Here is a 17,438-nt window from a genome sequence, read left to right as displayed (position 1 = left end):
TTTGTAAATCTTATGTGACTGATCCCTGAAATGATTATTGTTAATTCATATGGAATATTTTGTCATTAAGAGAAATATGGCTCATAACCTTTGTCCAAACAGGCAAATGATCACATTCCTTAGTTCACGATGTTATGTTACCAACCTAAATATGTACATCATGAATCCTGCACCTTTGTAGTTTGCTAAGTTAAACTGTAAAGAATATTTCTCGGCACTACATGAGTGCCATTTGGTTGCAAGTTGAGGTTCTGCAATATCTGATTTACCGTAATTTTCCCTTGGCAATTTACAAACCTTGGATGTTTATAATCCAACAGTGACATTTTGAATTGTTTATGTATGTTTTGGGTAATATCGCCATTGCGAATATGGGAGTGTGTACTGAATAATAGAATTACGTTTCATTGTTCAAAGTAATTCCTTAATTTATTTTTTAAAGGATTTATGCTTATTATCAATAATATCGTCTACAACCTCTGAAATATCAATTTCACTATCATCTTTATCTGTTAACTTTTTTGGCTTTACAAAGGCTGTATGATTTTGATGTACAACAAACTCTGAGTCGTCAAGAATGGAACTACCCAGGCTCGTGTTGCTGCCGAGGCTTGCGGCTTTTGTCATCGTCGGGCCCTGTAGAACATCCACTCCTCCTACTAAAGCAGTTGAAAGAGTTGGATTACGTCGAGTTAGTTGTGATTCAATACTTTGCTTTAACTCCGCTATTTTTGGACTCGTACGCGTGCTGAGTTTTATTGTTCTCTCTTTTAACGGCTCATTTTCTATGCTGTAAAAAATCAAATTCAATTATATATTTTGCATACTTAAATAAATAAATTTATTCACTAATGTAGACCAATACTTGGAAATTAAGCCATACCTCGATAAATCCCATTCTTCAGTATCAAGATTTATGATTCCTAATTCAGTTTTTTCATTTTTATCACTTTTTTCAGTAATACTCTGCGAGGGCGATGCACTGACAGATTTCATTTGTATAGCATCCATATCAAATAATACTTTTTTCTTATACAAGGAAGACATGGAGGAAGCACTTTTTAGTACACCTTTGGTTTGCTTTTGATCGTTTACATTTTCATCAGAAATGGCATTTCTTAATCCGTGTTCTGTGATGGAAGCTATATTATCATCGCTGCTGTTATCGCTACTGTGAATTTTCAAATAACGCTTTTGTTTATTTGAATCTGTCTTTTCAAATGCATTTGTAATATGTTTAGCATTGTCCATTGTCCTTGTGTCGCCGCTTTTCCCTTGCATATTATAATCATGGACAATACCACTAATAGCAGGGCGTCGATTTGGTGATTTAAAGTTTTGGTTCGGTTTTTCGTCTGATATGTTTGTTGGGTTTGACTCAGATTCTTCGCTACTTTCGGAGTTTTTGTCAACAAAACTATTTGTTAGTTTATGAGGCTTTTCTTTCTCTTCGATAATTTTTATTGATTTTTTCATGTCATGTATTTGATTATCCAAATTTTGTTTGTTAATTTTCGGGCTTGTTGCTGTAGATCCTGGTGGAGTTTTAAGTAAAGATAGAGCTTTTCTTGTAACACTATCGTATGGAGTTTTTTCTTCCTTCCTTAATCCATCATTTGTTTTTACTAAAGACAATGCTTTCGATTTTACATTTGATATTACAGAAGTTAAGCTAAATGGTTTTGAAGATTTATTTGGAGAAAAATAGTCATCTTCTTGTAAAGTCTTTTTTTTCGTGATTGTAGCTTTCTTATCCAAATAAGACATAATGTAGTGATTAATTTTTTCACGTGCAGGATTTTTCTAAAAAAAAATAATATAACAGTTATTTTGGATTGAATAAAATTCAACAAAAATAATTAAGAACAATTTTTATAAGATAATTATTCCTACCTTTGATTTTATTTCGTTGTTTTCTTGTAGTTGTAGTCTTTGTTTATTGAAAATATCTCTAGGTAACCTTTTCCTTAACGGATCGACACCGAGCGACACTAGGCGCTGATTTACTTCTTCTGTTAATTTTGCTCTTATAACTTTTATTGGGCTAAAAATCGAAAGCTTATAAAAATTACAATGCTTAGATTTGTGTTTTTTGCTTTCGCATTATCTTAAATTAGATTAAATTTCCATTTTAAAACTTTATGTATTACGCTTACCTTCCACTTTTGGTTAAAGGTACGGTATCCTTTTTCGTCGGAGGTTTATTTTTCTTAATTTCTGGGCTCTGAATGTTTTTGTGTGTTTCTAATCTATTTTCTCTAGCTTTTTTCGTATTGGTTCTGTCTTTGTTATGAATTTGGTGTTTACCATTTTCAAAGATATCTTCGTTAGTTCTCTTTTTGTGATTCGTTAGTGTTTTTCTTACATTTCGTTTTTCAATGGGCACACGATTGTTACTATCACTTGTGCTGGACACATCAGAAGACGTTATCGACTGATTCAGCAGTTCTTGCGCCTTACGATGTAATTTCTCCAGTGTTTTACGGTCAGGCATTGGAGTCGACTTTTTAGGAGATTCAACGGTTGCAGCATGTTTTGCTAAATTTTCATTGATGTTATTTCTATTCTGCCTATTCTGAAAAGTATGTAAAATAATATTATATTATATGTGTTTAATTTATATTTAGTTCAAACCAGATGTTGTTGTATACTCACTTCAGTTTTTATGTCATTTTCTTTGTGAATTACAGCTATTTCCACACAATTTTCTACCTTGTTACTATTTTGTTCTAAAAGATGTTGTAATTTAACAGCTCGCTGTTTTTCTAACTCGGCTAGCTCACGCGATTCCTTGGCTTCTTTAGCTACTATATCTAATTTTTGTAGCAATAGCTTATATTCTTTAGATTGGGCTTCAGTCCTTTCAGCCCAAAGTGCGATTTGTGCGTCAATTTCTTTTTTTCTCTCTAACTCATCATTTTTTGATTTTAATCGCTAAAATTCGGTCGGTAATATAGATAAGGTTAATCTTAAGTAAAAGCTTACTTTTGATTAATGTACAAATGTGCGCTTACCTTTCAAGTAATTAATTATATTGAACTAATTTTAAAACATTTTTATGAAATATAACACGGAGAGACTTGGGGTATAACACAATGAAGACCAATTTAATTTTTAGAAGGGATTAAAATCTCAAAGTACTCACCGAATTTGTCAACTCATCTTTCAACGAGGCTATTTCTGCGCTTTGCTGTTTTATCGTTTCTTGAAGTTGTTCCATTATTTTATTATCGTTTGGCACTGAGTTTGTTTTAACTATATCTTTATTATAATCTAAGATGTTAGAAATTTGTGTCCGGAGTAGACCTATTTCTTTGTTGTATTTTTCAAATTCTTCCCTTTTCCATTCTTCTATTTTATCTAATATGTAAACTTCGCTGTTTGTAGATACCTCAACATCTTTCATCTGTTTCTGTGGACTTTTAATATTACTCTCATTAATTTTTAATGCTTGATTGTTTGAGCAGTTTCCAGTTGTTTCTTTGGTATTTTCTTTTGTTACTGTATTTGATTCGCGATTGCTTTGGTCATTACTGACTTTTAAAAGAACTTCCATTTCTTGCAACTTTGATTTCAGTTCAATAACTTCATTTTGTAGTTTTGATTGTTCGTTATCAATTTGAATGTTTTCATTACGAGGTAAATCTTTTTGAGGTATTTCTACTACATTACTATGTCGCCGTGAAATATGACTTTTTAAATATAAATGATTCATAAAAACTTTATCGCAATAACTGCATTTATTATAATGCACATTGTCTATTTGATTTGAGGATGGAAATATATCACTTTTATTAGCTAGTGTTTGTAAAATCATATTAGCGATATTATCATTACCATAAGGAAGTGGAGTTCGAATATTATATTTCGTTTTACGTTTTAGCTTTCTTATTTCATCGTCTTTTTCACGTATTGTTTTTTTCGCATACTCAAGTTCCTAAAACAGATTTTTAACATGACCTTTATCAAACGTACTTAATATTTGTGTTTTTTTTGATGGAAAAGAATTTACTTAAACATTTTAATAATGCAACAATCATACCTGAGCTAAACCAGTGATTTCTTCGCGCAAAACGTAGACACTCCTGTCGAGGTAATGACGACAAAATTGTTGATATTCTACAGCTAACTGTGCTAGCCGGAATATCTTTAGAACCCCTTCATCCAGAATGCGCACATCAAACTCTGATTCCAGAACGCAGTCCAAAATCTAAACAAAAAATGATATTAGTACAGAAGAAAATTTAATTCAAGTTGTAAGATAATTCGTAAATTGTCTTGTTGTTTTAAATTAAAATTAATATTCTTACATCATTGATATGTTGTTCGATTTGTACAAATTTTCTATCTCGCATCAAACTTTCTATATCGATTAATCCTGAAACGAAAACAATAACAAAAAAATTATATAAGTGCAAAGTTTGATATAAATTTTTGTCTAATAATTTTAAAAACGCTTGGTTCTTACGAATTTTGTTCCATTCGATGTGTACGCGAGGTTTATGTGTGCTAAATGTGAAGCCGGACTCTTCAGCGAGCTTGGGAAAATTGTGATGAAGCTCGTACGATGTTTTACAAGCCATTTTAATTTTGTTTAGTAAAATCTAACCATTTTATAGGACTACCTTATCTAATAGCATTAAGAAAAACTAGAAGTACAAAAGCAATGTTTTTTGTTTATGTTATGGTTGCCTAGTAACCAAAACGGTAGCGCTGCTAAAACCGTCGATAATAGGACGTTTTTTTATTTCTTTAATTAATCTTTCCTTTTTATTTTATATATTTTTATGTCTTACATCCTATTAGGCTAGTAGACGTTATATATGTATGATTTTACCCTTTTCACATAAGTATATTGTAAAATTTGAAATTTAACAGAAGACATAATGTTACATTGAAGCAAAAAATAAGCTATGCGAAATCTATCTTGTAAATGAAATTTAGGTGGAAAATTAAAAAAAACATTTGTGATGCTTAATCATCAGAATGCAGTTTATTATTTCTATGTTTCCGGGTATACAGTCAGTTTCGTCGTGGTTGTCGTCTCACTTATAAACTAAAAGGATTTCTTTGCTTCACTTGGTCGGTTACTTTGCATTTTTTTTGTTTTTTTCTTCAGCATGCATACAAACAGAAACAGTATCAAAAGCATGGAAATCTTCAACTTGTCGCATCGAACTCAAACTCAAAATAAGGTATTAAAACCTAGAGTGCATTAGAAATCTTGTATATTATGCAGCTAGCTCGCATCGTGTTGAAGATTTCACATTTCACTTTATATACTAGTTATTGTTCTTTTATAAAAATAAATATAGTTTTTCTGTAGCAGAATCGGATCCACGAAGTCACAGCGTGTCGGTCGTCTTTGGTTATCGGTCCTTTGGAGGCTCACGCAGATGGTTTTTCATCACAGCATGTGGTTACTCCTGAGACCACAGATGCGACTTCCTCTGCCGATGGCTGGCACGACAATGACGGGAACTTCTGGTAGAGGGCAGCTCGATATTTTGGATGGCTGAAATATTACAAAAAGATTAAGCTATAATCCTTGCTTGACAACACTACTTAAGTGTTCAAGGAATTTCTCTTCCGTATCTCTTACCTAATACCATAAACAATTGGATTGTAAACCGCGTTGGCCTTTGCGAAAACGGAACCCCAAATAGTAGCTAGAGGACTGATAGATGCAGTTTCGAAAACTCCCGTATAATTAATGACTGTGTACGGAGTCCACGCCATGAACCAAAGCGAAATGGTCATTAGTGCCACCTGAAATATTAACCTTTTCTATACAAGCATCACGACTAGTAGAGTAACAAAAAAACGTAAAATAAACCTTAGCTAATTTGCATTCTGCACTTGTGTTGGTGTCATCCACTGATCGCAGTGAGGCCACGTTCATCTTTTTGGCTTGCTGCCTCATTGTCTTTTCGTGAGCTGCCACGGCCTAAAAAGGCAAAAATTAAGCCAATCAATGTTTTTGAAGGAGTCGAAGCGTATTAAGTCTGTAGAAAATTATTTAATTAATTAGAAAATTATTAGTATAATTTTAATTATCGCACTAAACAATTCCTACCTTAACGATGTAGTAATAGGAATAGATAATTAGTAATAGAGGCGTATAATAAACACAGAAGGAGTAGGTAAGGATGTAACTACGGCTAAACCAGTTCTTGGTGAGGTAGTCCAGTCCGCACGCAGTCATGTTGCCCTCGGGTACGTATCTGTCCAAAATAATTAATATTTTAATTGTTCATTGATATAACGAGTTATTAAGAGCTAGATGAAAGTTACGTTTACCTATTCCAGCCAAAGAAGGGTGCAAGTGACCATATGACAGCGCATACCCAAATCACACAGATACGTAATAGTGCCCCATTGGTAGTCATTGGTTTTGCTGCGATTCCATTTACGATAACGTTATACCGGTCGAAAGCAATCATAGTCATAGTCCAAATGGATGCGAATCCGAAAATAGAACCTGTGCTTGCGTATAGTTCACAACCGAATGGTCCTGTAATAATTTCAATGAATTAATCACAATCTTTAATTGATTGAAAGTGATATAGTTTTGCTTTATACTAACCAAAAACCCATGTTTCGTAATAACAGCTAATCACCATAGCTGGAGACATCGCTATCATCATCAACAAATCGGAGACAGCCAGATTTACCACAAGCAAGTTAGAGGGGGTTTTGAGACTCTGGAAATTACACGCGTACAGATTTACTGAGAACATGATGCATTTTTACAAACAATAAATGCATAGTAGACAATACCTTTGTAGTTGTGAAAATGTACACGACCATTCCATTACCGATTATAGAAACAATGCCTAAGATACCGATCGTTAATCCCAGTAAACTGTGCCACAAGGGATCCATAGGTGGAAATTGGTACCTATAAAAATAAAAATTGTTGCATTGCTACGATTCTTGAAGTATTTTTTTATATTCTCAAGAGAATCGATATCAAGATTTCTGAGAGCTTTTAAAAAAATAACTACTTGAAAAAAGTATTCAATCTTTGTCTAGGACACTGCTTAGATGTACAGATATTTGGATCCAACTGGAGAATGTTACGTGATATAGCTCATAAATACTCACCAGTGAGGGTCGACAAGATGAATCATGTCAGCGGTGACTTTGTCGGCTACGGTTTGGTTGGAACCAAAATTCTGTGCGCCCGACATCTCCAATGTCGTTACTCCCACACCAGGGTCGGGATATGTCACCGTCATTTTTGAATTACAGTAATAATGATTATGGATCTGGACAAAATGTTTAAGAAAAGTATTAATAAATATAAAGGAAAATAGACATAAGAAGGTAAGAAAAAGTCACTATGCAAGGAGGACTGAAGAATATTTCGACTCTAGTAAATTATGGATAAGGAAATGATGAAAAACAAAGAAAAATAATTGTAAATAACTTACAAAAAAGGAAAGGGAATGTTAGCCTGTGATGGTTAATAACAAAAATACTGAAGAAAATCGTGATACGAACTACTCCAGTCTTTAGTGTGCTATAAACCTATCTCCGGCTGGACGCCGTGGCTGTGTTGCGGAGGCTACTCGGCATCAGCTCCGACGCGGAATGCTTTTATAGTCATCGGTGAGTGCTGAGAGTTGCACATTATCGCAGCTAGAAATCGATATTTATAATTAGATATGTGTTGTATAAATAAATCAATTTAAAATTATTTAATAAAACTAATTAATTAAACTACCAAAATAATACTATAAACTATATACTAAAACTAAACCAAACTAAAAATAAAACTAAATAATATAAAAAATCGACCCCAAATCGCTGCGGTCGCACGGTAGGGTTCCCAAGAGGCTGGCGGCATTACCCCGTTTTGTGTTGTATTCAAATGACATTTATTATTCGGAGAGATATTTAATACAGATATATATATAAGAAAGTCGTGTTAGTTACACTATTTATAACTCAAGAACGGCGTTACCGATATGGCTGAAAATTGGTAGGAGGTAGGAGTCAGGAGACGGACAAAGGATACTATTTATTCATTTTTTTTTCTCGAATTTCTGCCTGTAATTTAACTTACTAATATTATAAATGCGAATGTTTAGATGGATGGACGGCTGAACGGATCTCGATTAAATTTGGCATACGTATAGAACATAGTCTGAAAGAACACATTGGCTACACTAATTAAGTTTTTTTAGAAACAGTCCTATATAATATTTTGAAACAATTCGGTTGATATAAGCCGCAGGTTATTTATAACTACCTAACTTAACCCAATACTGTGTTTAGGTGAAAAATATAACCATAGATGTATTTTTTAAAGTAAATTAAATTCTATTAATTAACTACTAGCTGTCTCTCAACTCGCGACTCCGTCCTCGCGGAATAAAAAAAAAACATATTTAGTAGTAAATAAATTTATTAGTAGCCTTTGTGCTCTTCCAGACTATGTTCTATGTGTGTATCAAATTTAATCGAGATCAAACATCCATCCATCCATCCACCTAAACATTCGCATTTATAATATTTTATTAGTAATGATTTGTGTAAAGTTAAAAACTATTGTAAAATATTGGGAGTCATATTTAAATAATATAACATTATGGTTTATCTTTTATCCAATCAACTTAACATTTATATAAATACCTTCTCTCTCACGAAAAATATTCATAGTATATTGTAGATTCAAAGTAGTTTTAACTGATACTATATTTGATTATGTTTTACTCTATGTAGATTTATCTATAAATATTAACTTTTAAAAGCTGTTTGTCAAAATTATTTTCACCATTTTTCGAGTTGTTCATTAAAGCTAAGGACCATGGAAGTAACTGTATACTGTTGTTATAAGAATTTCAATTTCTCTGTTTCAAATGTTAAGGGAAATGGCCGGTGAAGGAAATCGGTAAAAAGGTAAGTTTTTAAATGAAGACTATTTTGTTTGATGTTTTGAAGATTATTATCCCTAGTGAAGACCACTACTTTTTACTACTATCTCCACTCATTTAAAATGGAAATAATTTATTTAACTGTTGAACTCTATATTGCATCCAAGTTTTCAAGTCCAAATGTAGAGTGTATTATGTTAATAATGATAGATTAAGATATTATGATAAGGAAAATTAAAAGCAATATTGATGTTTTGTCACCATCGTGCTGTTTATTATTTTCATTTTGTCCGAGGTACACAGCTTGTTTCATCATAGTTATCGTCTTGCTTATCAACTAAAAGGAGCAGTCTCTTAGGTTACCGGAGTAGCTGACGAAATGTAATTTTGATTAATATTTTTTTTTTAGTATTTTATGTCGCCAGCCGATGCATACAAACAAAAATATACCAAATGTGTGCAACATTGAACTAGCCGCATCGAGCATGAACTCAAAATGATGCAGACTTTAAACTGGTCGTTTTAAGTAAATGTTACTGAAACATCCTGTATATTTTTCGATCAGCTCGCGGCGTGTTTAAGTTATCCACTTTGTACAGTTATAAATCTCGTTGTATAAAAATAATAAATAACGTTTTTTTGTAGCAGTATCAGATCCTTAGGGCAGCAGCGGGTCGGTCGTCGTTGTGTTTTCTGTCCATTTGTTAGGGCGAGGCTCACGCGGAGGGTTTCTCTTCACAGGCGGTCGTAGCTCCAGAGGCCACAGATCCAGTTTCCTCCGCTGATGGTTGGCACGCTAGCGATGGGAATTTCTGGTAGAGAGCAGCGCGATATTTAGGATGGCTGAAATGTTAAAAGAAGTGTGATTTAAATAATTGAAGTTCGCAATCATCTGTCTTTGACTATTTTTCGTTCTCTTACCTGATGCCATACACAATCGGGTTGTAGACAGCGTTGGCCTTCGCGAACACCGAGCCCCAAATAGTGGCCAGAGGGCTGATCGGTGCAGTTTCGAACACTCCGGTGTAGTTGATTACCAGATATGGTGTCCACGCCATGAACCATAGTGAAATGGTCATAAGTGCCACCTAAACAAAAACGGCACGTGTAGTTTAGAAGACATTTATAAAAGTATAAAATTTATTAAAAAAATAAAACAGTATACCTTAGCCAATTTGCATTCAGCACTTGTGTTGGCGGCTTCGGAGGATCGCAGAGAGGCCACGTTCATTTTCTTAGCTTGCTCCCTCATTGCCTTCTCGTGAGCTGCCACAGCCTAAACAATATCATCATATTAGTAGTGATTTCCAATGTTTCAAACTAAAATTTGAATTGTTATACTGCTAATAATAGTGTACGTACCTGAACAATGAAGAAGTACGAGTAGATGATGAGTAACAGAGGCGTGTAGTAAACAAAGATGGAGTAGACGAGGATGTAGCTGCGGCTGAGCCAGCTCTTGCTGAGGTAGTCGGTTCCGCAAGCGGTCATGTTACCCTCGGGCACGTACCTGCACACCAAACCCACGGTTATAACTGCTTATTTATATAACAAGCTATGTGATAGAGAAAAGTCTTCATTACCTATTCCAGCCCAACATGGGAGCAATAGTCCAGGCGAGAGAGAACAGCCAAATTCCGAGGATTCGTAGCAGTGCTCCATTGATTGTCATAGGTTTTGCAGCGATACCCTTTACAATTACGTTGTATCGGTCGAAGGCAATCATGGTCATGGTCCAAATCGATATCGAACCGAATAGAGACCCGGCGCAAGCGTAAAGTTCGCAAGCTAAAGGACCTGTGATTTAAAACATTTTTGTATTAATATAAAGCTGTAAAACGTTTATTATTAGACACAATTAAAAGTACTATACTGACCAAAGACCCATGTTTCATAATAACAATTAATGAGCATCGGAGGAGCCATGCACAGCATCATCAGAAAGTCGGAGAAAGCCAGATTTACCACGAGCAAGTTTGAAGGTGTTTTGAGACTCTGTAAAATAGCATTCGTCTCATAAAAACCTGTATATTGTCCTGAATCATCCAATAGGTCCTAATGTTAAATAAAGTACCTTTGTGGATGTGAAAATGTAAACGACCATTCCGTTACCGGTGATCGATATGAAGCCTAAGACGCCGATCGTGAATCCCAGTAAACCATGCCACATGGGATTCATGGGTGGGAATTGGTACCTGGAATGAGAAAGATCATTTCACAATTGCATCCTATAACACATAAAGTCTTTGGCATTTTCATTTGCTAGTCATTTTATCAAAAATATGACAGACATAGAAATTATTTAAAAACATTAAGAATGGATCAGTAATACGACAAATAATTGGTTTTGGAACACAGGACAGCGTACTTTCAAGTTGTTCTTAGATATTTTAGAACGTCATTAAAGATGTACAAACAGGAATGTTTTGCCGTACCGTGCGTATTTATAACCTGCTACTGCGGTTACCAACTCTTACGGTGATATTAACTGTATTTTCTTGAATTCTAAGGCAACTTACCAGTGTGGGTCAATGAGGTGCATCATATCAGGGGTGACCTTGTCGACGACGGTTTGGTTGGAGCCAAAGGCCGCCGCCTGGCCGCCCCAGGCTTCTGACGCTCCCATCCCTGGCTCGAGGTTTGCAATTGCCATTGTTTTACGAATGTGATAAAGTCTGTTGAGCAAAAAAATACATTAGCAAAGGAAACAAATGGTTTATACAATAATAAAATAATATGGTATTTTTTTAATCGATAATGTATGAGAACTGCTTAATGAAAAGATTATTGAATTCTCTAGACAGTAGTAGACTTACAAAAAGGAAAGGGAATGTTAGCCTGAGATGGTTAATAACAAAAATACTGAAGAAAATCGTTATACGAACTACTCCAGTCTTTAGTGTGCTATAAACCTATCTCCGGCTGGACGCCGTGGCTGTGTTGCGGAGGCTACTCGTCTTCAGATCTTTCGCATACCCCTTTTATACTCCTTGCGAAGAGGTGCATAATGTGGTCACTGAAAATCGATATTCATAATAAGATAACGACTAAGAAGTAAATACTCAAGACATAACTTTTACACAGGGCCGGCTGTACATCTGCGTTTCGTTCTTTCTTTTAGCCAATAAAAACTTATTTTCTTCAAATACCCAATAATAATAAAATATGAAACATATAGAAATACTCTCATCACAAATTTTAAAAGTAAAGCTTCCTTGCTTACCAGCCTATTATTTATATAGCAGCTCTTCTGTTTATTTTCAAACGTCGCGTATTGTTGCCGTTTCTTGCTTGTCCTTGAATGTGGAGCGTTGTTGTACCCCATTTTATATTAATCTCTGAATATATTTATATTCATGGAATTGAACTAATTTGTTCGCTTGTATGGGCTTGGCAGCTGAAAAAAAGTATTTAGTCTATTCAATTTGAAATTCATATATTGCGCATTAAACTCTCACTAAGACTAATCTTGATGAATTAAATAATAACTCTTGTTGATCGTTACTCGTTGGTCATGTCTTGTTGGTTAGTAGACAAAAAAGGGTCTCGACAGACAGACGGACGGACAACAAAATGGTTCTATAAGGGTTCCTTTTTTCCTTTCGAGGTACGGAACCCTAAAAATAAAAAAATATATACTCCTTTAAAGTCAACGTATTTGGTGTTGCTCCGTATTTATGAATATTCAAATTGGAGGGGGTGATCATTTAACAAAAGATAACCTGAAGTCTTTTTATTCGTATAAAAGACATAAATAAATAAGTACCTCCCTGTATTCTAGTAAGTAAAAGGCTAATGTCGTTATGTCTTAGGAGCCCACTAAGTCGGTATTGAGTACAAAAATATCAACCCTAAGTGGATTATTCTATACTTATGTATGCTATGATAGGTATGCTAGGAAATGCAATTATAGCGTATATATTATAAGAATCTTGATGGTAACTAATTCTTCTTTTCAGGAGTTAGATCTGTAATCATGTTCTCCTTGGAGAACTCGGAATCATATTGCACTTGATTTTTACCACCGAAGATGTTTTGATGAAACAAATTCCACATAATCCTGTCTTCCCCTGAAAGCAGGGTATCTTTGGAAGAATCCCCCCCCTCACAAAAAAAAACGCCTGCAATCAAAGGTACATGGATTTAGGCTATATCTTTCACGGAACATCTCAAATAGTCTTGCCTTTTAAAAGTTTCTGAAGACCCTTTACATGTGTTATCTATGCTCCGGCAAGAAATATGAGTTATCCAAATCAAATATTTTCTACTTATAAAATTAGACATCACCTTGTCCTGGCCATGCATTTATTGGGGTCGCTCGAAAAATGTCAAATCTTACTAACCTTACTAAATGCGAATGTTTAGATGGATGGATGGATAGATGGATGTTTGAAGATATCTACGGAACATCTCAACGGATGTGTATGAAATTTGGCACAGTAATAGAATGTAGTCTGGAAGAACCGATACTCAGTTTAGTATAGTTTGTTAGATGAACGTGAAATTGGACATTGTTAATGTGATCGTAGATAAGGGCAAAAAGTTATTTTTAATTCAAAATAATAAATAATTCATTTCATAACGAATTTCGGTAGACTTTCTTACAATGAGCACTGGAATATGTAAATTCGAAGAATAATTTAATAGAAACATGTCATAGGCTTCATGTCCGCGTACATACAATGAAGTATTGTAAAATGGCAGAGCAAGCATTGAGTAAGCATTGATAATAGACAGATTAACACTACCAGCTGTTTTAATAAGGCACTTATATGACACGCGATAGATACTTTTAGTGTATAAATCTTGTATGATGAATAGTTCAAAGCAGAGCTTAATGCATACCACATATATGTGGCTTCCAATTTAATTTTACTGATTTGTGCACACACTGCATGCGTTTAGCCGATTTGATATGCTTTCTTCCAACACGAAGGAATTAAGGACCTAAACAAGATTGTTTTTATTCAATAAATGAAATTAAATATTTTCAAGTAACTTAGTTAAATATATGAGCTTTTTTGAAATATCCTTTTTCTCAGCCTATTAAGAAGTTTATGAGCATCAGTCGCTTCGCTACTTTGTCGAATTATCGTGGCCTTTTGCTCGTTTTCGACCATTTACTTAAAAAGTATAGTAGAAATGTTGGCTTTAATTAGGGAACCATAAGAACCAGGCTTGTGGAATAATAATAAAGATTTGAAATTACTTAATACGAATTACAGTAGTTCACGAATTACTAAACGATATTTTGGAAGATAGGAATGTTTCAATTGTTTGAACTTTTAGTAGACTGAATTTTAGGCATTGAATTGTTCTATACCTGCATAAAATTATAACGTATTATTTCTTCCCAATAATTATTATATGTATCCTAAATGTTTTTGAACCGGTACTTTAAAAGCGAACCTAAAAATCAGCTTTTTGAAAGTTGTAAAAGTAAAACAGTTTTTCCTTTGTTCGTCGGAATCAAATTTACACAATGGGTGCATACTTACCTAATACGTATACTTTACACACCTACTTTTATCATATAAAAAAAAACTAAACTAAATATTAGAGACTTACAATTGAATAATTTAAACACCATGGCCACAAACTGTTTTTATAATCATTGCTCCTCCTATCCGCTACCTAGTTCCAAACCTCTTGTCTGGAGGTCTCTTCATTCTCTGGAACAGTTGAAGAATGAAACGTAAGACAATCCAATGGTATGTGGATGTAAATTAGCTTAACATGTACTTCTTTAAATTTCTAAGCGTAATTCCTTACAAGTTCGAATTCCAAGACAATTAACTTATAACGTAAGAAATATTTCTAACAAATAACCACATAAACTACAGACATTTTAAACAAACGTTAACATTTTATTTTATACGGCAGTTTAAAAGTCCGCCGATAGCTAGAGGTATCCTTAAAGGAATTCAGAATCAACTATTTGTCTGGCGAGTGTATCTTATTAACATTTGATATAATAAAATTAATCCCACTAGTTACTCTTAACTACATGAAGTTGTCAACAAATATATTATAGAAATATAGATTGCTACTATAACAATAAATTTATTACTTGATTTAATACGTTACTATCGTAAAGGTGTGCTGTAGCTGTAAAGACTAAATCCTCAAGGGGTTTGCAAAGGTTGAGGTTATATTTGACATGATCCCAATAGTGCATCGCTGTGAGTTGTTTTCAGTCAGAAACGTTAATGTGATGGCGATGTTACCTGCTATGTTACGTTTGCACCGTGGACCATATGATATACTATTACATTATGGACCAGGTCTGAGATTTTTTTATAAGGTGGCAAACGAGCAAGTGCCACCGAAATCGCGGAAATAGCAAAGCGACCACTGCCCATGAGGATTCGCAAATACCGATACGTTGACTATCTTCAATCAACGAAGAGGAAGTTTTCTTCCCCTACCCATCCTTTCCTTATAAGAAAAGACTGAGAAGGGAAAGGGGACGAAAATAAGGCGGTGGATAATAATTAGGGCGACACAGCATTTAGGTGGGATTATCCCTTCTTAGGATCTATTCCAATCAAATTGAAATTAAATCAAAACTGGAATTCGACAGGAAGCTTTAACAAACATTTTGATATCTCAGCTATTGTGTTTTGTACTGGAGCCTCATGGTTAATTATTTTGCTCGCTGCTAAGTACAATATGAACAACCTCGAAATTTTTGTTTTGCTCAGCCTTTAAAAAGACCTGTTAGTCATATTAATTAACCATTAGGAATTGGCTTAGTAATAAGTAGTGCAGGCAAGATCATATCAATACAATGGCACTGGAGACAAAATGCGAGGGGTATCGATTGACAAAGTAGTTTTGATTAAACTTTAAATCCTGTAATTGTATAAATAGGATAGCTTTGAAATATCAAAATTTGATATTGACTATAACATTTTAGAAATAGACAATAGGTCTTTGAAAAGAATAATGAGTTTAAATGTGGTAACGATGGTAATGGACGGGCATATTAAAGATGGTAGCACTGATCATTTGGCACTTTGGCATGAATTGTTTTTAAGTTTGAAAGTGACAGATGACAGATGAGGTGACAAAGGAAGATACCTTTCAAATTCAAACTTATAGGTTGTTTTTATGATAATTTTGTTTACTTTATTTATTTTCTTGTGATCTATATGTTGGCGGTGATAAGTAAAACAATTAATAGAATGTTTTAAATATAACAAAACATGGAATATGATAACATCGAACTAAGCGACGATGAAGAAGAAATTACAGCTCAAACAGTACTGAGAACACTTCAAAATGCTTGGCAAAATGAACGTTTGGCACCAGAAATACTTCCACATCAAAATGAAATGGTCGAGTGTATGCTAGGACAAATACAGCATATGGAAAGAAATATAAACAAACTGCCTAAAACTGATCTTCGTGCTTCTATACACAAAATGGAACTGAATAGAATTAAGTTTATAATTTGCAATTATTTGAAAACAAGGTTGGATAAAATTGAAAAATATTGCATTTCCATATTGAATGATGAAAAACAAAGGCTGGAATCTGGAACAAATTACCTGACTCCCTCCGAATACAAGTATGCTCAGGAATATTTGATTAACATGGAAAGTCATTTAAAAGAAGCAGCATTAGATCATGTGCCAGGTAATATGCAAAGTTTTGACCTTAACAAATTAGTCATATATCCTAATTTACAAGCACATGTGTTCCTTAAAGCCAATGAGACAGTTACAGGAATTATTTTAGAAGATTTGGGTGGTGATCAAGATGAAGAAATAGATTTAGAAGGTGAATATTTATTTTCATCAACTTCAATATTCCATTAAATAGAATTAATAAACTGTTATTAACAACAGTTTTTTGCTTTCTGGTTTATTGTGATAGGGTCTGTATTAGTGATAAGAGACCATCAGGGGTATTGAAAGTAGGATAATAATTTTTGTTTCCTCCATAAATAATAAGTTATCAGCTGCCATCCTAGGGAGCCCAAACACTCCACTGAATTGGTGTCAATTCACCTAACCTGTACCCATACTCATTCCCGTATTATACCTAAATGATTGTTATTACAAGTTGAGAATTTTTTATTTATTATTATACATAAATATTTTTTCTTTTTCAGAAAATTCACAACATATACTTCAATACAAACCAATAGCGGATTTATTAAAAAGTGGAAAAGTACAACTTATGTAAGGTTATCTAAATTCACAAAGTGCAATTAATGTTAATAAATTGTTGTTTAATATACCTTTTTTTTAATGTGATTTTTTTAATCTTATACACAGAAGGATTAGAAAACAGTTCAGTATTTCTCCCATTTGTATTATTCATCTTCTTCTGTCCAATCCTTTTCCAGTTAATCCTAGACAAAGTAAAACTCTATTAGACATATCCCCAATCAAAAGTGAAAAATATATGGATGGATACTTGGAGGTAACTTTGATATCTCTGATCTGATTATTGTCAATGTAAATATAAAAAAATGAAACAAAACGTAAAACTTCCAATTATTTTTATTTTTAAGACACTTAAAATTGTGTTATACACAAAATAAAG

At 33.8% G+C, this 17,438-nt stretch overlaps 4 protein-coding genes across 7 annotated transcripts; 1 reads left to right on the top strand and 3 right to left on the bottom strand.

The window, feature by feature from the left end:
* Positions 1–38: 38 nt before the first annotated feature.
* DZIP1 (DAZ interacting zinc finger protein 1) lies at positions 39–4,668 on the bottom strand. Its single transcript, XM_013311366.1, has 9 exons — positions 4,469–4,668; positions 4,311–4,378; positions 4,043–4,210; positions 3,146–3,937; positions 2,656–2,934; positions 2,157–2,575; positions 1,894–2,044; positions 884–1,803; positions 39–790 (listed from the first exon to the last, which is right to left on the bottom strand). Exons 1-9 carry the CDS (start codon positions 4,581–4,583, stop codon positions 430–432), a joined length of 3,273 nt encoding a protein of 1,090 aa, XP_013166820.1. The 5' UTR covers positions 4,584–4,668; the 3' UTR covers positions 39–429.
* A 438-nt stretch (positions 4,669–5,106) lies between these two features.
* LOC106117104 (opsin-1-like) lies at positions 5,107–7,566 on the bottom strand. Of its 2 annotated transcripts, none has more exons than XM_013311178.1 (9): positions 7,507–7,566; positions 7,108–7,271; positions 6,781–6,901; positions 6,587–6,704; positions 6,301–6,514; positions 6,077–6,224; positions 5,837–5,947; positions 5,603–5,769; positions 5,107–5,515 (listed from the first exon to the last, which is right to left on the bottom strand). In XM_013311178.1, the coding sequence occupies exons 2-9, from the start codon at positions 7,239–7,241 to the stop codon at positions 5,389–5,391; spliced, it is 1,140 nt and encodes a 379-aa protein (XP_013166632.1). In that variant the 5' UTR covers positions 7,242–7,271; positions 7,507–7,566; the 3' UTR covers positions 5,107–5,388. The 2 variants fall into 2 exon arrangements, with proteins under 2 accessions (XP_013166632.1, XP_013166631.1); XM_013311177.1 differs by lacking the exon at positions 7,507–7,566 and adding an exon at positions 7,437–7,478.
* Positions 7,567–9,128: 1,562 nt separating this feature from the next.
* Positions 9,129–11,859, bottom strand: LOC106117103 (opsin-1). 2 transcript variants are annotated; one of them, XM_013311176.1, is made up of 9 exons: positions 11,768–11,859; positions 11,402–11,557; positions 10,957–11,077; positions 10,760–10,877; positions 10,466–10,679; positions 10,245–10,392; positions 10,048–10,158; positions 9,804–9,970; positions 9,129–9,725 (listed from the first exon to the last, which is right to left on the bottom strand). In XM_013311176.1, the coding sequence occupies exons 2-9, from the start codon at positions 11,533–11,535 to the stop codon at positions 9,599–9,601; spliced, it is 1,140 nt and encodes a 379-aa protein (XP_013166630.1). In that variant the 5' UTR covers positions 11,536–11,557; positions 11,768–11,859; the 3' UTR covers positions 9,129–9,598.
* Positions 11,860–15,927: 4,068 nt separating this feature from the next.
* On the top strand, positions 15,928–17,418 carry Sld5 (DNA replication complex GINS protein SLD5). 2 transcript variants are annotated; one of them, XM_013311180.1, is made up of 2 exons: positions 15,928–16,523; positions 17,002–17,418. In XM_013311180.1, exons 1-2 carry the CDS (start codon positions 16,091–16,093, stop codon positions 17,073–17,075), a joined length of 507 nt encoding a protein of 168 aa, XP_013166634.1. In that variant the 5' UTR covers positions 15,928–16,090; the 3' UTR covers positions 17,076–17,418. The 2 variants fall into 2 exon arrangements, with proteins under 2 accessions (XP_013166634.1, XP_013166633.1); XM_013311179.1 differs by having other exon boundaries at positions 15,930–16,667.
* Positions 17,419–17,438: the final 20 nt, after the last annotated feature.

This window comes from Papilio xuthus, unplaced genomic scaffold (genome assembly GCF_000836235.2).
Source record: "Papilio xuthus unplaced genomic scaffold, Pxut_1.1 DF827680.1, whole genome shotgun sequence".
NCBI classification, from domain to species: Eukaryota; Metazoa; Arthropoda; class Insecta; order Lepidoptera; family Papilionidae; genus Papilio; species Papilio xuthus.
This window is presented reverse-complemented; position numbering and strand designations above follow the sequence as displayed.

Bases quoted from the DNA above. Each gene is read 5' to 3' on its own strand.
- DZIP1 (XM_013311366.1), bottom strand. From the start codon at position 4,583: ATGGCTTGTAAAACATCGTACGAGCTTCATCACAATTTTCCCAAGCTC. The intron at 3,938-4,042 runs GTATGATTGTTG...AATCTGTTTTAG, and splicing joins AAATCACTGGTTTAGCTCAG to GAACTTGAGTATGCGAAAAA. The intron at 2,935-3,145 runs GTGAGTACTTTG...ACCGAATTTTAG, and splicing joins AAGATGAGTTGACAAATTCG to CGATTAAAATCAAAAAATGA.
- LOC106117103 (XM_013311176.1), bottom strand. From the start codon at position 11,535: ATGGCAATTGCAAACCTCGAGCCAGGGATGGGAGCGTCAGAAGCCTGG. The intron at 9,971-10,047 runs GTATACTGTTTT...GTTTTTGTTTAG, and splicing joins CTGAATGCAAATTGGCTAAG to GTGGCACTTATGACCATTTC. The intron at 9,726-9,803 runs GTAAGAGAACGA...TTAACATTTCAG, and splicing joins CCGATTGTGTATGGCATCAG to CCATCCTAAATATCGCGCTG.
- LOC106117104 (XM_013311178.1), bottom strand. From the start codon at position 7,241: ATGACGGTGACATATCCCGACCCTGGTGTGGGAGTAACGACATTGGAG. The intron at 5,770-5,836 runs GTTTATTTTACG...TTAATATTTCAG, and splicing joins CAGAATGCAAATTAGCTAAG to GTGGCACTAATGACCATTTC. The intron at 5,516-5,602 runs GTAAGAGATACG...GTAATATTTCAG, and splicing joins CCAATTGTTTATGGTATTAG to CCATCCAAAATATCGAGCTG.
- Sld5 (XM_013311179.1), top strand. From the start codon at position 16,091: ATGGAATATGATAACATCGAACTAAGCGACGATGAAGAAGAAATTACA. The intron at 16,668-17,001 runs GTGAATATTTAT...TTTCTTTTTCAG, and splicing joins TGAAGAAATAGATTTAGAAG to AAAATTCACAACATATACTT.